Genomic DNA, 17464 nt, shown 5'->3' with positions numbered 1-17464 from the left:
ATGGTTACATAAGACAGAAGAATCTCACCATGGACAACTGTAGAATTTTAGCTAATTAGAAACTTTTCAACTACTTGACATGTTAGCTAACCCTTCCCCTAACCTTAAAACCCTTTAACTTAACTCCGAACCGTAACCTTAACCCTAACCCCCTAGCCTAGCTAACGTTAGCCAGCTAGCTAATATTAGCCACAACTAATTGGAATTCATAACATATCACACACTTTCCACATGTTTTACATATGTGTTTTGCAAATTCGTAACTTATCATACGAATTTTAATTCATAACATATCATACGAAATGGATGATGGGACATCGACAAATTAATACATAGCCTACCATACAAAAACGCAACATATGGAGTGTCTCAGATTTACATAAAGAATAATGTGAAATGCTCTGAGACCAGGTTGTGTGCTGGGAAGAAAAGTGCAATCATCACCTTGAAAATGAAGTTTAGAGGCTCAATTCAATCCAACCCTTTTGCAGTATTTACCCAGTAGCTCTTTTTCCAATGGCCAAATTAACTGACAGATTCGTCTTCAGTACTGTATAAAACCCTACAACTACTGCCACCCAGGGCGAACGTCTCACAGGTATGCTGTCACTTTTCAGAATTAGAAGTGTGGGAACAGGATGAACATGTTAAATAAAGGTACATATATATATATATATACTTTTAGTACCCAACTGCCGTGTCTTTGAGACACAGAGTAGGTGAAGGGATGATCTCTGCATGTGTGTTCCCACCGTGAAGCATGGAGGAGGGGGTGTGATGGTGTGGGGGTGCTTTGCTGGTGACACTGTCAGTAATTTATTTAGAATATAAGGCACACTTAACCAGCATGGCTACCACCGCAATCTGCAGCGATACGCCATCCCATCTGGTATGCGCTGAGTGGATCTATCATTTGATTTTCAACAGGACAATGACCCACCACGTTTCCAGGCTGTGTAAGGGCTATTTGACCAAGAAGGAGAGTGATGGAGTGCTGCATCAAATGACCTGGCTTCCACAATCACCTGACCTCAACCCAATTGAGATGGTTTGGGATGAAATGGACCGCAGAGTGAGGGAAAAACAGCCAAAAAAAATTCAACATATGTGGGAACTCCTTCAAGACTGTTGGAAAAGTATTCCAGGTGAAGCTGGTTGAGAGAATGCCAAGAATGTGCAAAGCTGAGAGATTTTGTTAAGCAGAACGCACCTGAGTAGGATTCTATTTCATTGACAGGCACACTCAGGCACTAGCGGTCCTGGCGGCGGGGGGCAGGGGGGTCCAGTGCCCCTGTGACAACAATTTTGGACCCCCTAAATGTGGAGTATGAAATATTTTTTTACATAACACATTTTTGCTATTGTTCTTTTTTTACATCCGTTATTAGACAGTGGCAACGATGATGATTATGAACATGGTATTTTGCCTGCTAATGCCTGCAATGCAGTGAAGAAAACGATATGACAACAATAACGTCTAATGTAACTGGCCCCTCTAACAGTACATCTGGCCCCAGCTTGGCCCCCCCAGTTGAAATGGTCTAGAACCGCCACTGCCCATTCTCTACACAGACTGGGTGCCCCATAACCATAAGCTGCAGTAGGCCTATACGCAAATAGAATATTCCGCATATGTATCTGTGCCATTCACTTTGAACTGAACTGTTTTTACAGGGTGATCGGTCTTGAGTAGATGAGCTTGTTTTGAGATCAAAGTAAGAACTACATGTAGTGAGCATGTGCACATATGTACATATATGTTCATATCCTTTGCTAGTTAGTGAGTTATTAGCCCAGTTATAGATCATTTGTAGTCAGCAATGGGGTGACTGCTTCCTCCAAGAGCACAAAATGTGTGTACATGTCTAGACATCTTTGAAGAGCGAGTCAGTTAAAGAGCGTTTTTTTTTTTTATTCTGAAAGGGGTGTTGTTTTTTCAGACAGGCTTGAATAAGCTAAGTAGCCAAAGGCAGAGGGTAGCATAGTTTGTCTGATTCTCTGTAATAATGGTATGGGAATAATTATGCATTTTATTTTGTGAAGTGGATCAAACAACACAACAATATATTCAGTCACCTCCTTGTCTGAATGACAAGTGGATAAACAGGTTTTTAGTGTCAAGCCCTGCATGTTTTTTTTCAAAAGTCTCATGGAATGTTGGCCTACATTGAACGGTTCACATATTGGCTGCTACTATAGGCTGAACGATAGAACAAAATGTTTAATCGAAAACCAGATGTTTTAGGCTTAGTTGAGATGATGCAGAGGTATTCTACATTACGTTTCCAATGTTAGAGTCGAACCGTTAGGGGCAAAAGGAGCCAGATGTATTACTAAAATACCAAAATATCGCTTTTGCAACGAATTGTCAAAATGAAGGCCATATTGACATGTTTCCCAATAACTAAGCCTAAAACATCTGGTTTTCGATTAAACGTTTTTTTTGTCAAGAAAGTTACTATTTAATGTCATTGTAGCCTGTTAGGTTATTAGAAAGATTTCCGTAAAATTGGTAGGTTGTAATCGCATTAAGGCCTATAAACTATAGACTAGTTCATGACCAGGTTTTATTTGCCAACCATCCTCATTTGTGTGGCCAATCATTAAAATGAACTGTGATAACGTCATGAACCCAGAGCCACAGAGCAGTCTATCTGAAAAAGAACTGCACATCAGATGAAACGTCACGATTAAAAGAGAACTTCTTGGGGCTTCGCTCTCGATACGGTCTCATTGTGAGACAAAGCTACATACGTTGAAGACCAATGCCAATGAAGGGAAAGAGGAGAGTTGAGATCGGTGAGTTATTAAAATCATCATCAACAATGTGTTTTATAGCACAAATAATCAATGGAATAGTATTATCTCTATTCACATTGAAATTTAGCGTCATGGTTGTCTTATTCATAAGTTTGTTCGACGACTGTTTTATTCTATAACCCTAAAGTAACAATACATGTCCAACTTTTCCCCAAATACATTTGAAAACAAAATAAAAACATTAATTCTAGCTAATTATTTGTTAAAATGTAAATGTTGCACAAAACTATAAGCTGCATTTTATACATTCCCATCGTCGCAAATTCCTCAACATCATCCATCTGCTGTGTATAATGTATTTCTTTTTTTGTCTTCACCTGAAAGAAAAACATTGCAACAAATTGATGAAAATACGCCTTGATTAGATATTATAAAGTAATTTGGTTTCCGTTGATCTGGTTCTCTGTTTCTGCAGCTGCGCTCCTGTTGCTGTGCGCTCTTTGTGACGGAGACGAGTTGCAGCCTCAGCGAGACGCACCTCGAGCGCAATGTATCACCACCAGCCTGACTGTAGGTGCCTAAACTGACCGTATTTGTGCATTCGTGGGATTAATTGATCAACCTGACCGGTCACTTACTGTAAACCTAAATGATCAATCGGATTTTGAAAAGACCTGTGGCCTGTCCCCCGCTTCGGTTCCTGTTTCATTACTTATTAGAGTGAAAGTTTGGTGGTCTGTGGCTGAGTCCCATTTTGAGATTATCCTCACAAACAATACATCCGGTTTGTCAGCTCATGTGCATTTATCGTTGAGATTTTTCTAATGGTGGGCTGTGTGGCCGAATGTCACTTCACATTGCATTGCAGAAGGATACAGGATTGCTCTGGTCATATATTTTGAAGGATAATAAAAGTGAAATTCTGCAGCCCTAACATAACTCTGAGAGCAGATGTATTTCTGCTCTGACTTCAACAAGGTAAATGGAATAACAATGCATAAAAGAAGAGGGCGGAAACTCACAGTTAGTGGTGGTGACATAGCACCACAGCACAGGAGGCTGCTGAGGGGAGAACAGCTCATAATAATGGCTGGAACAGAGACAATGGAATGGAACCTGGAAACCATGTGTTTAATGAATTTGATACCATTCGCTCCAATCATTACCACAAGCCTGTTCTCCCCAATTAAGCTGCCAACATCCTCCTGTGTACCACACCTACTAACCTATGTGTTCCTGTCATACACTGTCTAAAAAGGTGTCAAAACACATGCTTATAGATGCAGTCCTCTAAATGTGACCTTGACTCAGAGAACAAAAGCAGAACTGCTATTTTAATAGAATGTCAAGAAATGTACAATTTACATTCTCGCCAGGCTTCTCGTACTTTCCAAATGAAAAACAAAGTTTGATGAATGTCTGACATTTGTGTTCAAACAGCTTTATGAGTATTCTGAAAACGGATCTATATTCACTTCAAAAGCCATCTCGTTTTACAGCTGATCATCCTCACTTACTCTCTCTCCCTGACATGGTGACATGTTGTTCCAGGGGGTGTGGTGTACTCTGTCTGAAGCTCATCTGAATGGTTCTGGTCCTACCAGACTAGAGGTCCCTGCTGGACAGAGCCTCCATATCATCATGCAGAGCCTCCCAGGAGATCCTGTCTGCAGCTGGAGCCGTGGATCTGACCCAATAAGGTAGGCATGGGTTTGTTTTTTTTTTTTCAATTTAAAGTTTTATTACGTTTTCTTGTTTTTCAATCAACCAACAAAACACATTCCACATTCACAGATGTGACAGGCTTAAAAAAAAGAAGAACAAAAAAAGTTAAAGTATATAATAATAATACATTAAAAAAAAAATACAATTAAAATAAAAGATGAAGAAAAATAATCAAAGTTGTTTTTTTTGTGTGTGTATATAAATACACACACAAAATATATATTTGCGACCTTTTGCCACATTTCAGGCTTCAAACATAAAGATAGAATCAACAAGTGGGACACAATCATGAAGTGGAACGACATTTATTGGATATTTCAAACTTTTTTAACAAATCAAAAACTGAAAAATTGGGCGTGCAAAATTATTCAGCCCCCTTAAGTTAATACTTTGTAGCGCCACCTTTTGCTGCGATTACAGCTGTAAGTCGCTTGGGGTATGTCTCTATCAGTTTTGCACATCGAGAGAATTTTTTCCCATTCCTCCTTGCAAAACAGCTCGAGCTCAGTGAGGTTGGATGGAGAGCATTTGTGAACAGCAGTTTTCAGTTCTTTCCACAGATTCTCGATTGGATTCAGGTCTGGACTTTGACTTGGCCATTCTAACACCTGGATATGTTTATTTTTGAACCATTCCATTGTAGATTTTGCTTTATGTTTTGGATCATTGTCTTTTTGGAAGACAAATCTCCGTCCCAGTCTCAGGTCTTTTGCAGACTACATCAGGTTTTCTTCCAGAATGGTCCTGTATTTGGCTCCATCCATCTTCCCATCAATTTTAACCATCTTCCCTGTCCCTGCTGAAGAAAAGCAGGCCCAAACCAGGATGCTGCCACCACCATGTTTGAGAGTGGGGATGGTGTGTTCGGGGTGTTGCTTTTACGCCAAACATAACGTTTTGCATTGTTGCCAAAAAGTTCAATTTTGGTTTCATCTGACCAGAGCACCTTCTTCCACATGTTTGGTGTGTCTCCCAGGTGGCTTGTGGCAAACTTTAAACAACACTTTTTATGGATATCTTTAAGAAATGGCTTTCTTCTTGCCACTCTTCCATAAAGGCCAGATTTGTGCAATATACGACTGATTGTTGTCCTATGGACAGAGTCTCCCACCTCAGCTGTAGATCTCTGCAGTTCATCCAGAGTGATCATGGGCCTCTTGGCTGCATCTCTGATCAGTCTTCTTCTTGTATGAGCTGAAAGTTTAGAGGGACGGCCAGGTCTTGGTAGATTTGCAGTGGTCTGATACTCCTTCCATTTCAATATTATCGCTTGCACAGTGCTCCTTGGGATGTTTAAAGCTTGGGAAATCTTTTTGTATCCAAATCCGGCTTTAAACTTCTTCACAACAGTATCTCGGACCTGCCTGGTGTGTTCCTTGTTCTTCATGATGCTCTCTGCGCTTTTAACGGACCTCTGAGACTATCACAGTGCAGGTGCATTTATACGGAGACTTGATTACACACAGGTGGATTGTATTTATCATCATTAGTCATTTAGGTCAACATTGGATCATTCAGAGATCCTCACTGAACTTCTGGAGAGAGTTTGCTGCACTGAAAGTAAAGGGGCTGAATAATTTTGCACGCCCAATTTTTCAGTTTTTGATTTGTTAAAAAGGTTTGAAATATCCAATAAATGTCGTTCCACTTCATGATTGTGTCCCACTTGTTGTTGATTCTTCACAAAAAAATACAGTTTTATATCTATCTATATGTTTGAAGCCTGAAATGTGGCAAATGGTCGCAAAGTTCAAGGGGGCCGAATACTTTCGCAAGGCACTGTATATATATATATATATATATATATATATATATATATATATATATATATACACATACTGTACATATACACATCCATATATACACACACATACACATACGTACACATATACATACATACATTCACACCCATACACACACACATATCCTACATACCTACATGTATTCACAATTTGTTTTTTTAAACACACAAAAAACATATATAAAACTTGCAGCAGCACTATCAAGGTTCTTATTAGCTATTTCTAGCCTTCGCTGAGACAACGAGCCAATAATTTGTTTTTAGTTTTTACAGCACCTTGGTGTAGGTGTGTTTGTCTTTGTTGTGTTACCTGGCGCCTCAAGGCCATTGTATCATTATTGCGGGCTTCTGTGTACTTTTGCATCCTTGCTGAATTAATCTGTAATTCTTTGTCCTGCCAACAGAGGGGGCTATTCTATGGCCATACCACAGACGTCTGTAAGTGATTCTGGAGAGTACTCCTTCGGCTGTGTGAATTGTGGCATCATCTCCTCCCTGACGCTCTCTCTACTGGTTGGACCTCCTCTGAGTGAGTGACAGACCTTCTTTTCTAAACCACTAATGTGATATCAGATTCTGATCTGCACCACATTAAAGTCATATAACGTCAATACCATCATCATGATTCTGAACAACATTGAAATTCCTAGCTGTAGTTCATTCTCCCATTGGTTACCTTCAGGACGTCCGTCAAAGCCACATCTGAAATACATCCCTGGGAGAAGAGGCTTTTTACCTAACTTCCAGTGTTCTTCAGAGGGAAATCCCAAGCCAGAAATGAAATGGTTCAATAACCTTGACAAGACTGGGTAAACTTTGGTGAACATAATATAGAATCTTAAAGAGTGTCTTCAAGGGTTTTGACTTGAGTTTTGACTTGAGTTTCATATGTAGGACCTCTCCAAGGATGGCTACTACATACTTTCATTTCCCCTCCTGTCCCACAGACAAGGTAGTCATGGGAACGAGACATCTAAGGACTCCGAGAGGTCCAACAACACAGAGGGAAGTAAACCATACTACAAGACAACAGTTATGTGCTGTGCTATTAACCCCAAAGGAGAAGAGTGTTCTCAGCTCTATGACTATGGTTAGTATTGTTGTAAAAGTGTAAACGTAATGCCCCAAAAAACAAAATGGAATTAAAGGCACTCAGTCAGTTGAATAGTGACTGATGTGTGATCTGTTGGCAGACTTGGACAGCAGTCGTAGTGTGGATGAGGATAATGAAGCTCCAGAGATCACTCTGAGCCCGGGTCAGCCCCTGCTGCTCCGCTGTAGAGAGAGAGAGAACAGCACCACACAGTGGCTGACAGAGAATCAGGAACATGTAAGCGTTATCACTCATTCATGAACCTTTTACTTACATTGTTGAAAGCATATGATCAGAACCATTTCACTTTCCTCTCCAAGACTTGTTCACTGTATTTGAGGTAATGCAGTATACCGTCTTTTCCTCCAGGTGTCCGTATATCAACTATCCTATAAAGGAATAGGTATGACCTACCTGTTCTTTGAGTCGGTGAGAGTGAACCACAGTGGCATCTACATCTGCCGGAGCAACAAGAACAAGATGAAGTCCACCCACATCCGGGTCCTGGGTCAGTACAACAGGCAACAGCACTGAATCCTTCTCTTTTTACCTTTTCTTTTCAGTCAAACATTCCCTTGACTTTTTAAAAATGTCTAGCTGTACTTGGTCTTTACTCATCTGTCAGACACTTTCTTGTCATCTGTCCTGATTCTCTCCGTACCACCACCCCCTACCTGTTTTCCCCCCATATGATGATTTCCATGTGATTTCCATGTGATTTCCATGTGATTTCCATGTGATTTCCAAGTGATTTCCATGTGATTTCCATGTGATTTCCATGTGATTTCCATGTGATTTCCAAGTGATTTCCAAGTGATTTCCATGTGATTTCCATGTGATTTCCATGTGATTTCCATGTGATTCCCGGTGTTGTGTGTCCTCAGAGAAGGGCTTCATTTCCATCGACCAGCTGAATGAGAGCAGTACCATCTCAGCCCAGGAGATGCCAGGGTTCTGTCTGCGGGCCCTGGTCTCCTCATACCCTCTCCTACGCTGCCATTGGCTGGGCCCGGGTGGTGTACAGACTCAGTGCCCTGAACCCACACGGCTGTGGAAGAACAGGTAGAGTAAGGCTGGTGGCCTCTGTGTGGGCTTCCTGAGACTTCATTTAATCCAGGACATACTGCCATATCCATGTTCTATTTGGTTCCATGTTTCTGTTGCAGTTTTATAAAGCTTTACTAAAGGTCTACTGTATCTACAAGATTTGATGAGGTTAAGTCTGGTTCAATAAGGTTCCATATGGTCCCCCTCCCCCCCCCCCCCCCCAGGACTCTGGAGCTATGTAACCCTGAGCCAGGAGAGTACCAGTTAAATCTGGAGGCCGGGGTGCTGAACCTCACAAAGACCCTCTCTCTGTGTGTGGCAAGTGAGTGACAGCCAACTGCCCAGTCAGATAAGACTTGTGATTGTGTGCATGACTCCTCAGTAAGACACCTGTCCTCCTCTGTCTCTCAGGTGCGCCCACCCCCACTCTCTTCCAGGAAGAAGACTACATCACCTGTAAGACCAACAGCCCCCTCCCCTTCAACCTCACCTGGAGGTTCTGCTCTCTGTCCAATGACAGGTACCTCTAGATTTAGGCCAGAGTTTCTCATGTTAGGATTCAGCTATATATCTTAACACTAGTGGTGTGCACCAATATCAACAATTCAATATGATATTTATATAATTTGATATCGATATGAGCAAGGCATATGCGGCGGCAGGGTAGCCTAGTGGTTAGAGCTGACAGCTCGGGGATTCAAACTTGCAACCTTTCATTTACTAGTCCAACATCTGTCGTTCTGCCCCTGAACAAGGCAGTTAACCCACTGTTCCTAGGCCGTCATTGAAAATGAAGAATTTGTTCTTAACTGACCTGCCTAGTTAAATAAAGATTTTAAAACATCTTGATATTGGTTATTGTTGCTGTTAACCTACCCAGATAGCACCTAATGTTCTGAGAACCATATTTTCTGCGTTTCTTAGTGCTTGGTGAGAGTGTGGTTGTCCTATGGTTATTTTACATACAACCTTCCTACAAAGTTTTGGGAATCCAGGATTCGTTCTGAGAACCATATTTTTGTTAGGTGTCAATTTCATGGTTCTATTTAAAGTAATGCTCTCAGAACGTTCAGAGAACATTAAGAAACAACGTTCTTAAAAATAAATGTTTGCATTATTAATTCCTAAGCAAATTCATTTCCATGTGTCCTATCTTTGCTTGAAGTTCAGAACAGTAAAACCTAAGCTAGCATTGTTATTAAAAGTCTTATTGAAACATGTTCTCAGAACGTTAATTAATTATCTTCAAATCACCTATTCATTTCCGTTCTCAGAACGTACCTTCCAGGAAAACTTTCAGGGAACCATAGTAAAACGTTCTCGGAACCTACTTTCCCACAACTTCTAAGAAACCAAATGTGCTAGCTGGGTATTTACTTACTTACTTACTTAGTCCTCTTCATTCCTATTTGGAACATAAGGCTTCCTTCCACAAGAGGGCACCACTGCTGCTGGTCTTCTGCCTTTTTGGGGATGGTTTTCCATGATAGGCCACTGTCCTTCATCTCTTTCTCCACAGCCCTTCGCCAGGTTTCTTTAGGGTGGCCACGCTTCCTTTTGTTAACTTACACTATTATGTAAAAGAAAAATACAGGATTTTGCTGCAACACTCTTACAGACTCGCAATTTAGCATAGGCCTACTTAAATGCCTGCTGATAGGCCATCAACAAGGTTCCCATTGCCCAATTGGCAATCAGCAAAAAGTTGTCTGAACTGCACAAAGCCAGTGCAATGTTATTCATTAAAAACGATATATCGAAATTGGTTTTAAAAAATGCAGCTGATATCGATTTTCAATGCCATTGCCCATGCCTAGTTAACACCTGAAGCATCTTTATGGGGAGGTTTCCCTGACACAAACTAAGATCATTTTCAATGGAAATTCTCCATTGATCGTGCTGTTTAGTCCAGGAATAGACTTAATCTGTGTCTGGGAAACCGACCCTACGTGTTTTTCTGTGTGTGATAACCTGCCCCCCCCAGCTGTCAGTCAGAGTCTGCAGCCTGGAAGGAGATCCCTGCCCCTCCCCCAGAGCTCTGTGACTCAGACCAGTTCTGCCATAAGAAGGTCGTCAGCTCCCTGGACAGGGTCGAGGTGGGGAACCACTTTGTCAAGTGCTGCATTGCAAACTCTGTCCACTCACAGTCACACTGCAGCGAGCCACTGTTCAATGCAGGAATGGTCTTTCAGCAGCAGCGTACCTTCAAACAACGTAAGTGGTCAGTCAGGAAAAATAAGTCATCAGAAAATCATCTACAGCTTTAAGTGTTTTTATAATGGTTGTCATCATAGCTCCAGTGTGGAACAGAATTGGTCACAGTGTTATCACGGCTGTTGTCAGACATTGGTTATATCTGTTGATGTGTGTGTTCCATCAGCCTCCAACTCCTCTCAACTCCTGAAGGTGTCCAGTCTGGTTCTGTTCCTGGCTTTGATGCTGGTCAGCGTGGCGCTGCTCTACTTCCTCAGGAAAAAGGTACACACACACAGACACACAGACAGACTTGCTCACCACACTCAAACATTCTCACACCCTCCTGATATGTTGTGTGTAGAAACCCCAGTACCAGAGCCAGCTGCAGGTGATTCAGATGACGGGGTCTAATGACAACGACTACATCTACATCAACTTCAAAGACTTCCAGTACGAGCAGAAATGGGAGTTCCCCAGAGAGAACCTGGAGCTGGGTAAGACTGGGGAGATGTACCAGTGGAATGACTTAGCCTGACCCATCTACTTGGGAATCTCTAGTCTCCAGCCTCACCAATAGTATTCCCACCAACCCTGTGTTGTTGTGGTCTTTCTCCCCAGGGAAGGAGCTGGGCTCTGGGGCCTTTGGCATGGTGCTTCAGGCTACAGCCCACGGCATCTGCAATCCTGGGATCTCCCTGCAGGTGGCTGTCAAGATGCTGAAAGGTATAGGGTTTTACCTGTGTGATGTTTTACACTGCTGGCTAAGTGTTGGTGTTTGCTGAAGACACACTTTGTTTTCATACTATTTAACATACCCTGCACCAGTGAAGTCACTCAGGTCGTTGTTGAGTCTTGATGTTTGCCCATGCAGAGAAGCATGAAACAGTGGAGAAAGAGGCTCTGATGTCAGAGCTGAAGATGTTGACTCACATCGGACGGCATGCTAACATCGTCAACCTGCTAGGGGCGTGCACTGGCTCAGGTACGACAGCCAATCACAGACAGGCTCAGAAACCAGCATCTAGCAGAAATAACGCAGGAATAACTACAACATGCAATTGCCAAGAACATGTCTTTAGATATTGTACTGAAACGAGTACATGTGTCTCTAAGCGCCTGTGTGTGACTCTGTGAATGTGTGTATCTGACTCTGTGACTTTGACAGGGCCAACGTACCTGATCTTCCAGTACTGCCATTATGGGGACCTGCTGAACTACCTGAAGAACAACAGAGAGCTGTACCACAAGTCTCTGACCGAGGCTTTCACCAGGGACCGCTTCAGCAGACTTTACCACAACGTGCCCAAGAGGAGCTCCACTGGAGGGCAAGAGAGCATCGCCCTCCTCAGCCTCACCTCCTCTCCCATGGACACCTCTGATGGTCAGTGTTGTGTAGACACAAACACATGAAGAAATAGGCATGCTAATGTATAAAGCAGCACAGTTAAATACGTCGGTAGGATCTATTCACTGTTTGCCAGTAGATCCTGTTGACCCCAGCTGATCCATGCTGATCCACAGGTCCAGGGATCTATGAGAAGCTGCAGGAAGAGGAGGAGGAGGAGGCACTGACCTATGACGACCTGCTCAGCTTTTCCTACCAGGTGGCCAAAGGCATGGACTTCCTGTCCTCTAAGCACGTATGTGGATTGACAACCCTGCACACTACACACTGCACCATATTCACTTCACCATGTCCCCTCATACATGTAATACTCCCTATTCTCTACATCATTACTCTCTACACACTCTCTCTATCTGGGTGTGTGTTTCTGTGTCCAGTGCATCCATCGGGACCTTGCGGCCAGGAACGTGTTGGTGTCTCAGGGTGGACTAGTAAAGATCGGAGACTTTGGACTGGCCCGGGACATCCACAACGACTCCAACTACGTAGTGAGAGGAAATGTAGGTACTATACACAGAAGGGAGTGTTTGTCTGTATTCTACAGATGCTCTGTTGTCAGTGACAACAGCTCTGTTCTAGGCATGCGGTGTAAGTGTGTGTGTCTGATGTCTTGTGTCGCAGGTGCGTCTGCCAGTGAAGTGGATGGCTCCGGAGAGTATCTTCCAGGGGATGTACACCATGCAGAGCGATGTCTGGGCCTATGGTATCCTGCTGTGGGAGGTCTTCTCTCTGGGTAGCTACATAAACATACCTACTCTTTTTTGTAAAAATGTATTGTCATTCTTTTATTTCGTTTTTGTCCTTTATATTGTGTGTTGACCGAGTTTGGGGATGAGGTGGGGCTGCCAGGGGTACGTTTAGGATGGGGGGGGGCTTTAAAAAGCATACATACTGTACACTGTACAATTCCCAATCTGGCCCTCAAACCATCATAGCCACCTAATCATCCCCAACTTACAATTGGCTCATTCATCCCCCTCCTCTCCCCTGTAACTATTCCCCAGGTCATTGCTGTAAATGAGAATGTGTTCTCAGTCAACCTACCTGGTAAAATAACGGTTAAATACAAATTAAAAAACACACTTATTAAAGATGTATTCCCTGCATCTTTATTATATGTGATTTGCTCTCTTCCTCCCTCCCTCTCTCTCTATCTCCCTACCCCTTTCTCTCTCCCTCTATCTCCCTATTTTCCTCTACCTCCCCCTCTCCCTTTAAGGTTTGACCCCCTACCCGGGGATAAAGGTGGACAACAACTTCTATGTGATGATAGAGAGAGGTTTTAAGATGGAGCAGCCGTACTATGCCAGTGAATCTGTGTAAGTATCCACAACCGCTCTGCACCTACATCTATACATCATACACATTTAATTACAATCAAATATATGAACTGTAAAGGAGGTTTCATCCCCCTTTCCCTCCCTCTCTCCCACAGGTATAAGATGATGTGCAAGTGCTGGGCACTGGAGCCTCGGGGCCGCCCTCACTTTGCCAAGCTGGTGGCCTTCATGGGCGACCAACTGGCCAACATTGAGGAGAAGGTGAGATTCAAACAACACACGTATCAAACTTTACAACTGGCTAGCACACAGCATTCCATTAGAATCAGGATTTCTTCTCATGTCTTACTATGCCCCTTTTCTGTCTTAGCTCTACTGTAACATCCTGGACAAGAGCTCCAATGACTCCTTATACCAGAATGCACCAGTGAATTCTGACCTCTCTGCCTTGGCCAAAGAAAAGGAGGTTATTTTGACACAGTCACAGAACCAACACTGCAAGACCCATTCCACTGGAGCGGCCCCAACAACCAAAACAACACCCTCTGACATGGATGCCATGGAGGCTGATGATGATACACCTCTGTAACCATAGCAGTGAGTGCAGGGGCCAATCTATCCTTCTAATTATTCTATTCCATACAATATACTCAGGGTTGGGGAGTAATGGATTACATGTAAGGGATTACAAAAAAAACAGAAACTGCTATCCGTAACAGCAAAAATATTGTTATTGGATTACATATAGTTTTGAAAAACTAGATGATTACTTTAAGGATTACTTTTAAATTCAGAAAGGATGTTTTCTCAATGACATTCAAATCAGCATTGAAAAAAGGCGCAAGTTTATGTTTGTTTCACTTGAGCGAGTCTGACCACAAGTCAGAGACAACTATGATGACACACAAAATGTGTTTGATGGATTGCGGGAAAAGAGCAGGAATAGGCTTTTGTAGGCTACATTCCAAGCTATGGCTTCCAATGGAATGACTGCTGTCGGCATCCAAAGATTATCCAACTATAATAAACGCTTGGAGGTAAGGATGACAGCAGTGGTGTAGTCTACGGTGATACGGATATCACTTATTATTGATATCTACATAGCGTATTGATGTGAGTCACACTGCTGCTCTCTCATTTAGCAATTTCTGCTTTACGGATTGTGGTTATTGTGGATGGCTGTTCACAAATCTAAATGTGTATTTGAACCCAATAATGGTTGAATTCAAGAAGTTTAAGCTGCCTATCAATCATTGTTTTTGAAACCAGTGGACAGCCAGTGAAAAATGTGCTCTTGCAACAACTGCATAGTGTGGATCCAAGCCTATGGAATAAAAGTAGGGGTTTTATTACTCAATCTAATTCATGCTGATAAAAATATACATCCATAGACCTAATGGACACATGCTCAAACTCACACACTTTTGATAGACTTAAAGGGGCAATCTGTAGTTTCTGCATCTATTTTATAAATTCTATATATCTATATATACATATTAATGTAAAGATATAATTTAAGCATATTATTATTATATGTAGTAGAAAGTGATGGGTTTGAAGAATCTTAGACAACCAACACATAAAGTCCAATTTTAAATCCATGTATGGCTGGTTAAGGGCGCTGTACTGCAGCGCCAGCTGTGCCATCAGAGTCCCTGTGTTCGCGCCCAGGCTCTGTCGTAACCGGCGGCGACCGGGAGGTCCGTGGGGCGACGCACAATTGGCCTAGCGTCGTCCGGGTTAGGGAGGGCTTGGTCGGTAGGGATGTCCTTGTCTCATCGCGCACCAGCGACTCCTGTGGCGGGCCGGGCGCAGTGCGCCCTAACCAAGGTTGCCGGGTGCACGGTGTATCCTCCGACACATTGGTGCGGCTGGCTTCCGGGTTGAAATGCGCGCTGTGTTAAGAAGCAGTGCGGCTGGTTGGGTTGTGTATCGGAGGACGCATGACTTTCAACCGAGCCCGTACGGGAGTTGTAGCGGTGAGACAAGATAGTAGCTACTACAACAATTGGATACCACGAAATTGGGGAGAAAAAGGGGTAAAAAAAATATATATATATTATTATTTATTTTTTTTAATTAAAAATCCATGTATGGCCAGCTACGTAAACTTTAACATTGATTTATCCTGCAATAGATGTTATTCAATTGGTAACATACCTTTTTTTTTATTTTCTAATGCCTCTTAAGGGGAAAGTAATCTAAAAGTAACAGAATGCAATCAGATTACGTTCATGAGTTTGGGTAATCCAAAAATTACGCTACTGATTACAATTTTGGAGAGGTAACTGTAACGGATTACATTTAGAAAGTAACCTACCCAACACTGAACATACTCTGTTTAAGATCTCACATATTATATTGTGGTACTGGCAGTCTATATTTGTATATTGCTGTGGATTTTAAATGCACTGAATTTAATACTTGCTTTATCCAAATATGTTTAACAATGAATATGTCAATTAAAACTTTTGTATCAAATGCTCGCTCCTACACTGTAGAAATTGATAAATAAATATTTAACATTGAAACATAGTAAAGAATGTAGCATTTAATACATTTTAATACCACGTGTTGGGTGGGCTGAGACAACCTCTTCTTGTGAACATATTGCACACATTATATTGAATTTGAGTGTGAAACCAACGCAAGTCGTGTTTTTACTGCTTTTCGATAAGAGTTATTTCAGTCATTATAAATGAGAGCCAGGTTCAGAAGACTGCTGGATTATTCTGTCAGTGTTTTCTGTGTGAAGTTGCTTTCTTTATGTTTGTCCATTTGAGTTCTCGAAATTATTCTTATATTTGAAATAAAGTATTTAAAATGATCCCTGTTTTTTGTGGATTTTTAGGTCTATCGGTAACAAATAGTGGTGTATTATATTCGGAGGCGGGAAACAACAGCACAAAATGCACAACAGGTGGCGCGAGAGCTACATTAGTCGCCAGAGCGACAGCTGCGGTTCAGGTGTCCCGAACAACAAACAGGTTTAGGTTCAGGTTGCATTCTAGGTTAGTAAGGCTACAAAGCTGTGCGTAAAAAAAACATGAGTGGTTCCAAAGCGCCTTGTTGTCGATGAGTTCATTAACCCTACAGTAATTGCACACTGGGCTTTTCTGTTGACCTGTCCAAAGGTCCGTTTTTGGGCTGCTGTTGGTGAGTCTGTGCAGACGAGATAGCAGAGTTTAACATGGACATCGGATCAGTGAATGATCTTCCTTATGACGACTTTGTGAATGTTTTCGGTACTGTGGTGGAGAAATCTCAAATCATACGGTGATGCGGTGATCTGGAGGCCAGTATAAACTATTTCATCTCGCGCATGGCCCGGCTCAATACGGAATACAAGGACCATGTGGGTTCCCCTTCGTGATATGCACGCGGATTAACAACAAGACGACCATCCTACGGTAGCTAGAGGAGCGACTCCGGGAACGGGTGCCATCGATGAAGTGAAGAAGATCTGTCATGTCCGTTTACAGGTGCTCTTGGTCCCGGACATACCCAACAAACTATGGCCGTGTTTGAGAACACCAAAACTGTAATGTATCGTAGGTCAATTTCAGTGGTGGAAAAGGTATCCAATTGTCATGCTTGAGTAAAAGTAAAGATGCCTTAAAGTAACATTTATCAAGTAAAAGTGAAATTCACTCATTAAAATACTAATTGAGTAAAATTATTTAGTTTGAAATACATTGAAGTATCAAAAGTAAATGTAATTGCTCAAATATACTTATTTATCAAAAGTATAAATACTTTCAAATTCCTCATATTAGGCAAGCCAGATGGCACGATTAAAAAAAAAGAAGTTTTGTTTGCGGATAGTCAGGGGTACACTCAAACATAATTTACAAATTAAACATTTGTGTTTAGTGAGTCTGCCAGATCAGAGGCAGTAAGGACGAACAGGATGTTGTTTTGATAAGTGCATGAATTGAACCATTCTCCTGTCCTGTTGAGCATTCCAAATGTAACGAGTACTTTTGGGTGCCAGGGAAAATGTATGGTCAGTAAGTACATCATTTTCATTGGGAATGTAGTGTAGTAGAGTAAAAGTTGTGAAACATATACATAGTAAATTACAGTACAGATACCCCAAAAACAACTTAAGTAATACTTTTAAGTATTTTTACTTAAGTACTTTACACCATTGGTAA

The 17464-nt window shown here is 41.9% G+C and overlaps 2 protein-coding genes across 3 annotated transcripts in view; both read left to right on the top strand.

The window, feature by feature from the left end:
• The first annotated feature begins 2689 nt into the window (after positions 1 to 2689).
• On the top strand, positions 2690 to 14018 carry LOC139366978 (receptor-type tyrosine-protein kinase FLT3-like). 2 transcript variants are annotated; one of them, XM_071104796.1, is made up of 23 exons: positions 2690 to 2799; positions 3236 to 3330; positions 4312 to 4460; positions 6691 to 6815; positions 6969 to 7095; positions 7234 to 7376; positions 7480 to 7616; positions 7749 to 7887; positions 8264 to 8441; positions 8651 to 8748; positions 8838 to 8946; positions 10411 to 10640; positions 10807 to 10904; positions 10984 to 11116; positions 11241 to 11345; positions 11494 to 11604; positions 11788 to 12003; positions 12144 to 12262; positions 12405 to 12527; positions 12649 to 12760; positions 13247 to 13346; positions 13463 to 13568; positions 13678 to 14018. In XM_071104796.1, the coding sequence occupies exons 1-23, from the start codon at positions 2766 to 2768 to the stop codon at positions 13894 to 13896; spliced, it is 3006 nt and encodes a 1001-aa protein (XP_070960897.1). In that variant the 5' UTR covers positions 2690 to 2765; the 3' UTR covers positions 13897 to 14018. The 2 variants fall into 2 exon arrangements, with proteins under 2 accessions (XP_070960897.1, XP_070960898.1); XM_071104797.1 differs by having other exon boundaries at positions 2761 to 2799; positions 3236 to 3334.
• A 2478-nt stretch (positions 14019 to 16496) lies between these two features.
• Positions 16497 to 17464, top strand: part of LOC139366972 (ligand of Numb protein X 2-like) — a 38685-nt gene continuing 37717 nt past the window's right edge. The window contains exon 1 of the mRNA XM_071104787.1: positions 16497 to 16789. The gene's annotated coding sequence lies outside the window, so the exon portion shown is untranslated. The remainder of the gene's footprint in view (positions 16790 to 17464) is intronic.

The sequence above is a fragment of the Oncorhynchus clarkii genome, chromosome 15 (assembly GCF_045791955.1).
Source record: "Oncorhynchus clarkii lewisi isolate Uvic-CL-2024 chromosome 15, UVic_Ocla_1.0, whole genome shotgun sequence".
Classification (NCBI taxonomy): domain Eukaryota; kingdom Metazoa; phylum Chordata; class Actinopteri; order Salmoniformes; family Salmonidae; genus Oncorhynchus; species Oncorhynchus clarkii.
This window is presented reverse-complemented; position numbering and strand designations above follow the sequence as displayed.

What these genes read in the sequence shown, in the direction of transcription:
- LOC139366978 (XM_071104796.1), top strand. Translation starts at nt 2,766, where the DNA reads ATGCCAATGAAGGGAAAGAGGAGAGTTGAGATCG. An exon ending in TTCTCAGCTCTATGACTATG is followed by an intron (nt 7,377 to 7,479) that starts GTTAGTATTGTT and finishes ATCTGTTGGCAG; the next exon opens with ACTTGGACAGCAGTCGTAGT. An exon ending in TGACAGAGAATCAGGAACAT is followed by an intron (nt 7,617 to 7,748) that starts GTAAGCGTTATC and finishes CTTTTCCTCCAG; the next exon opens with GTGTCCGTATATCAACTATC.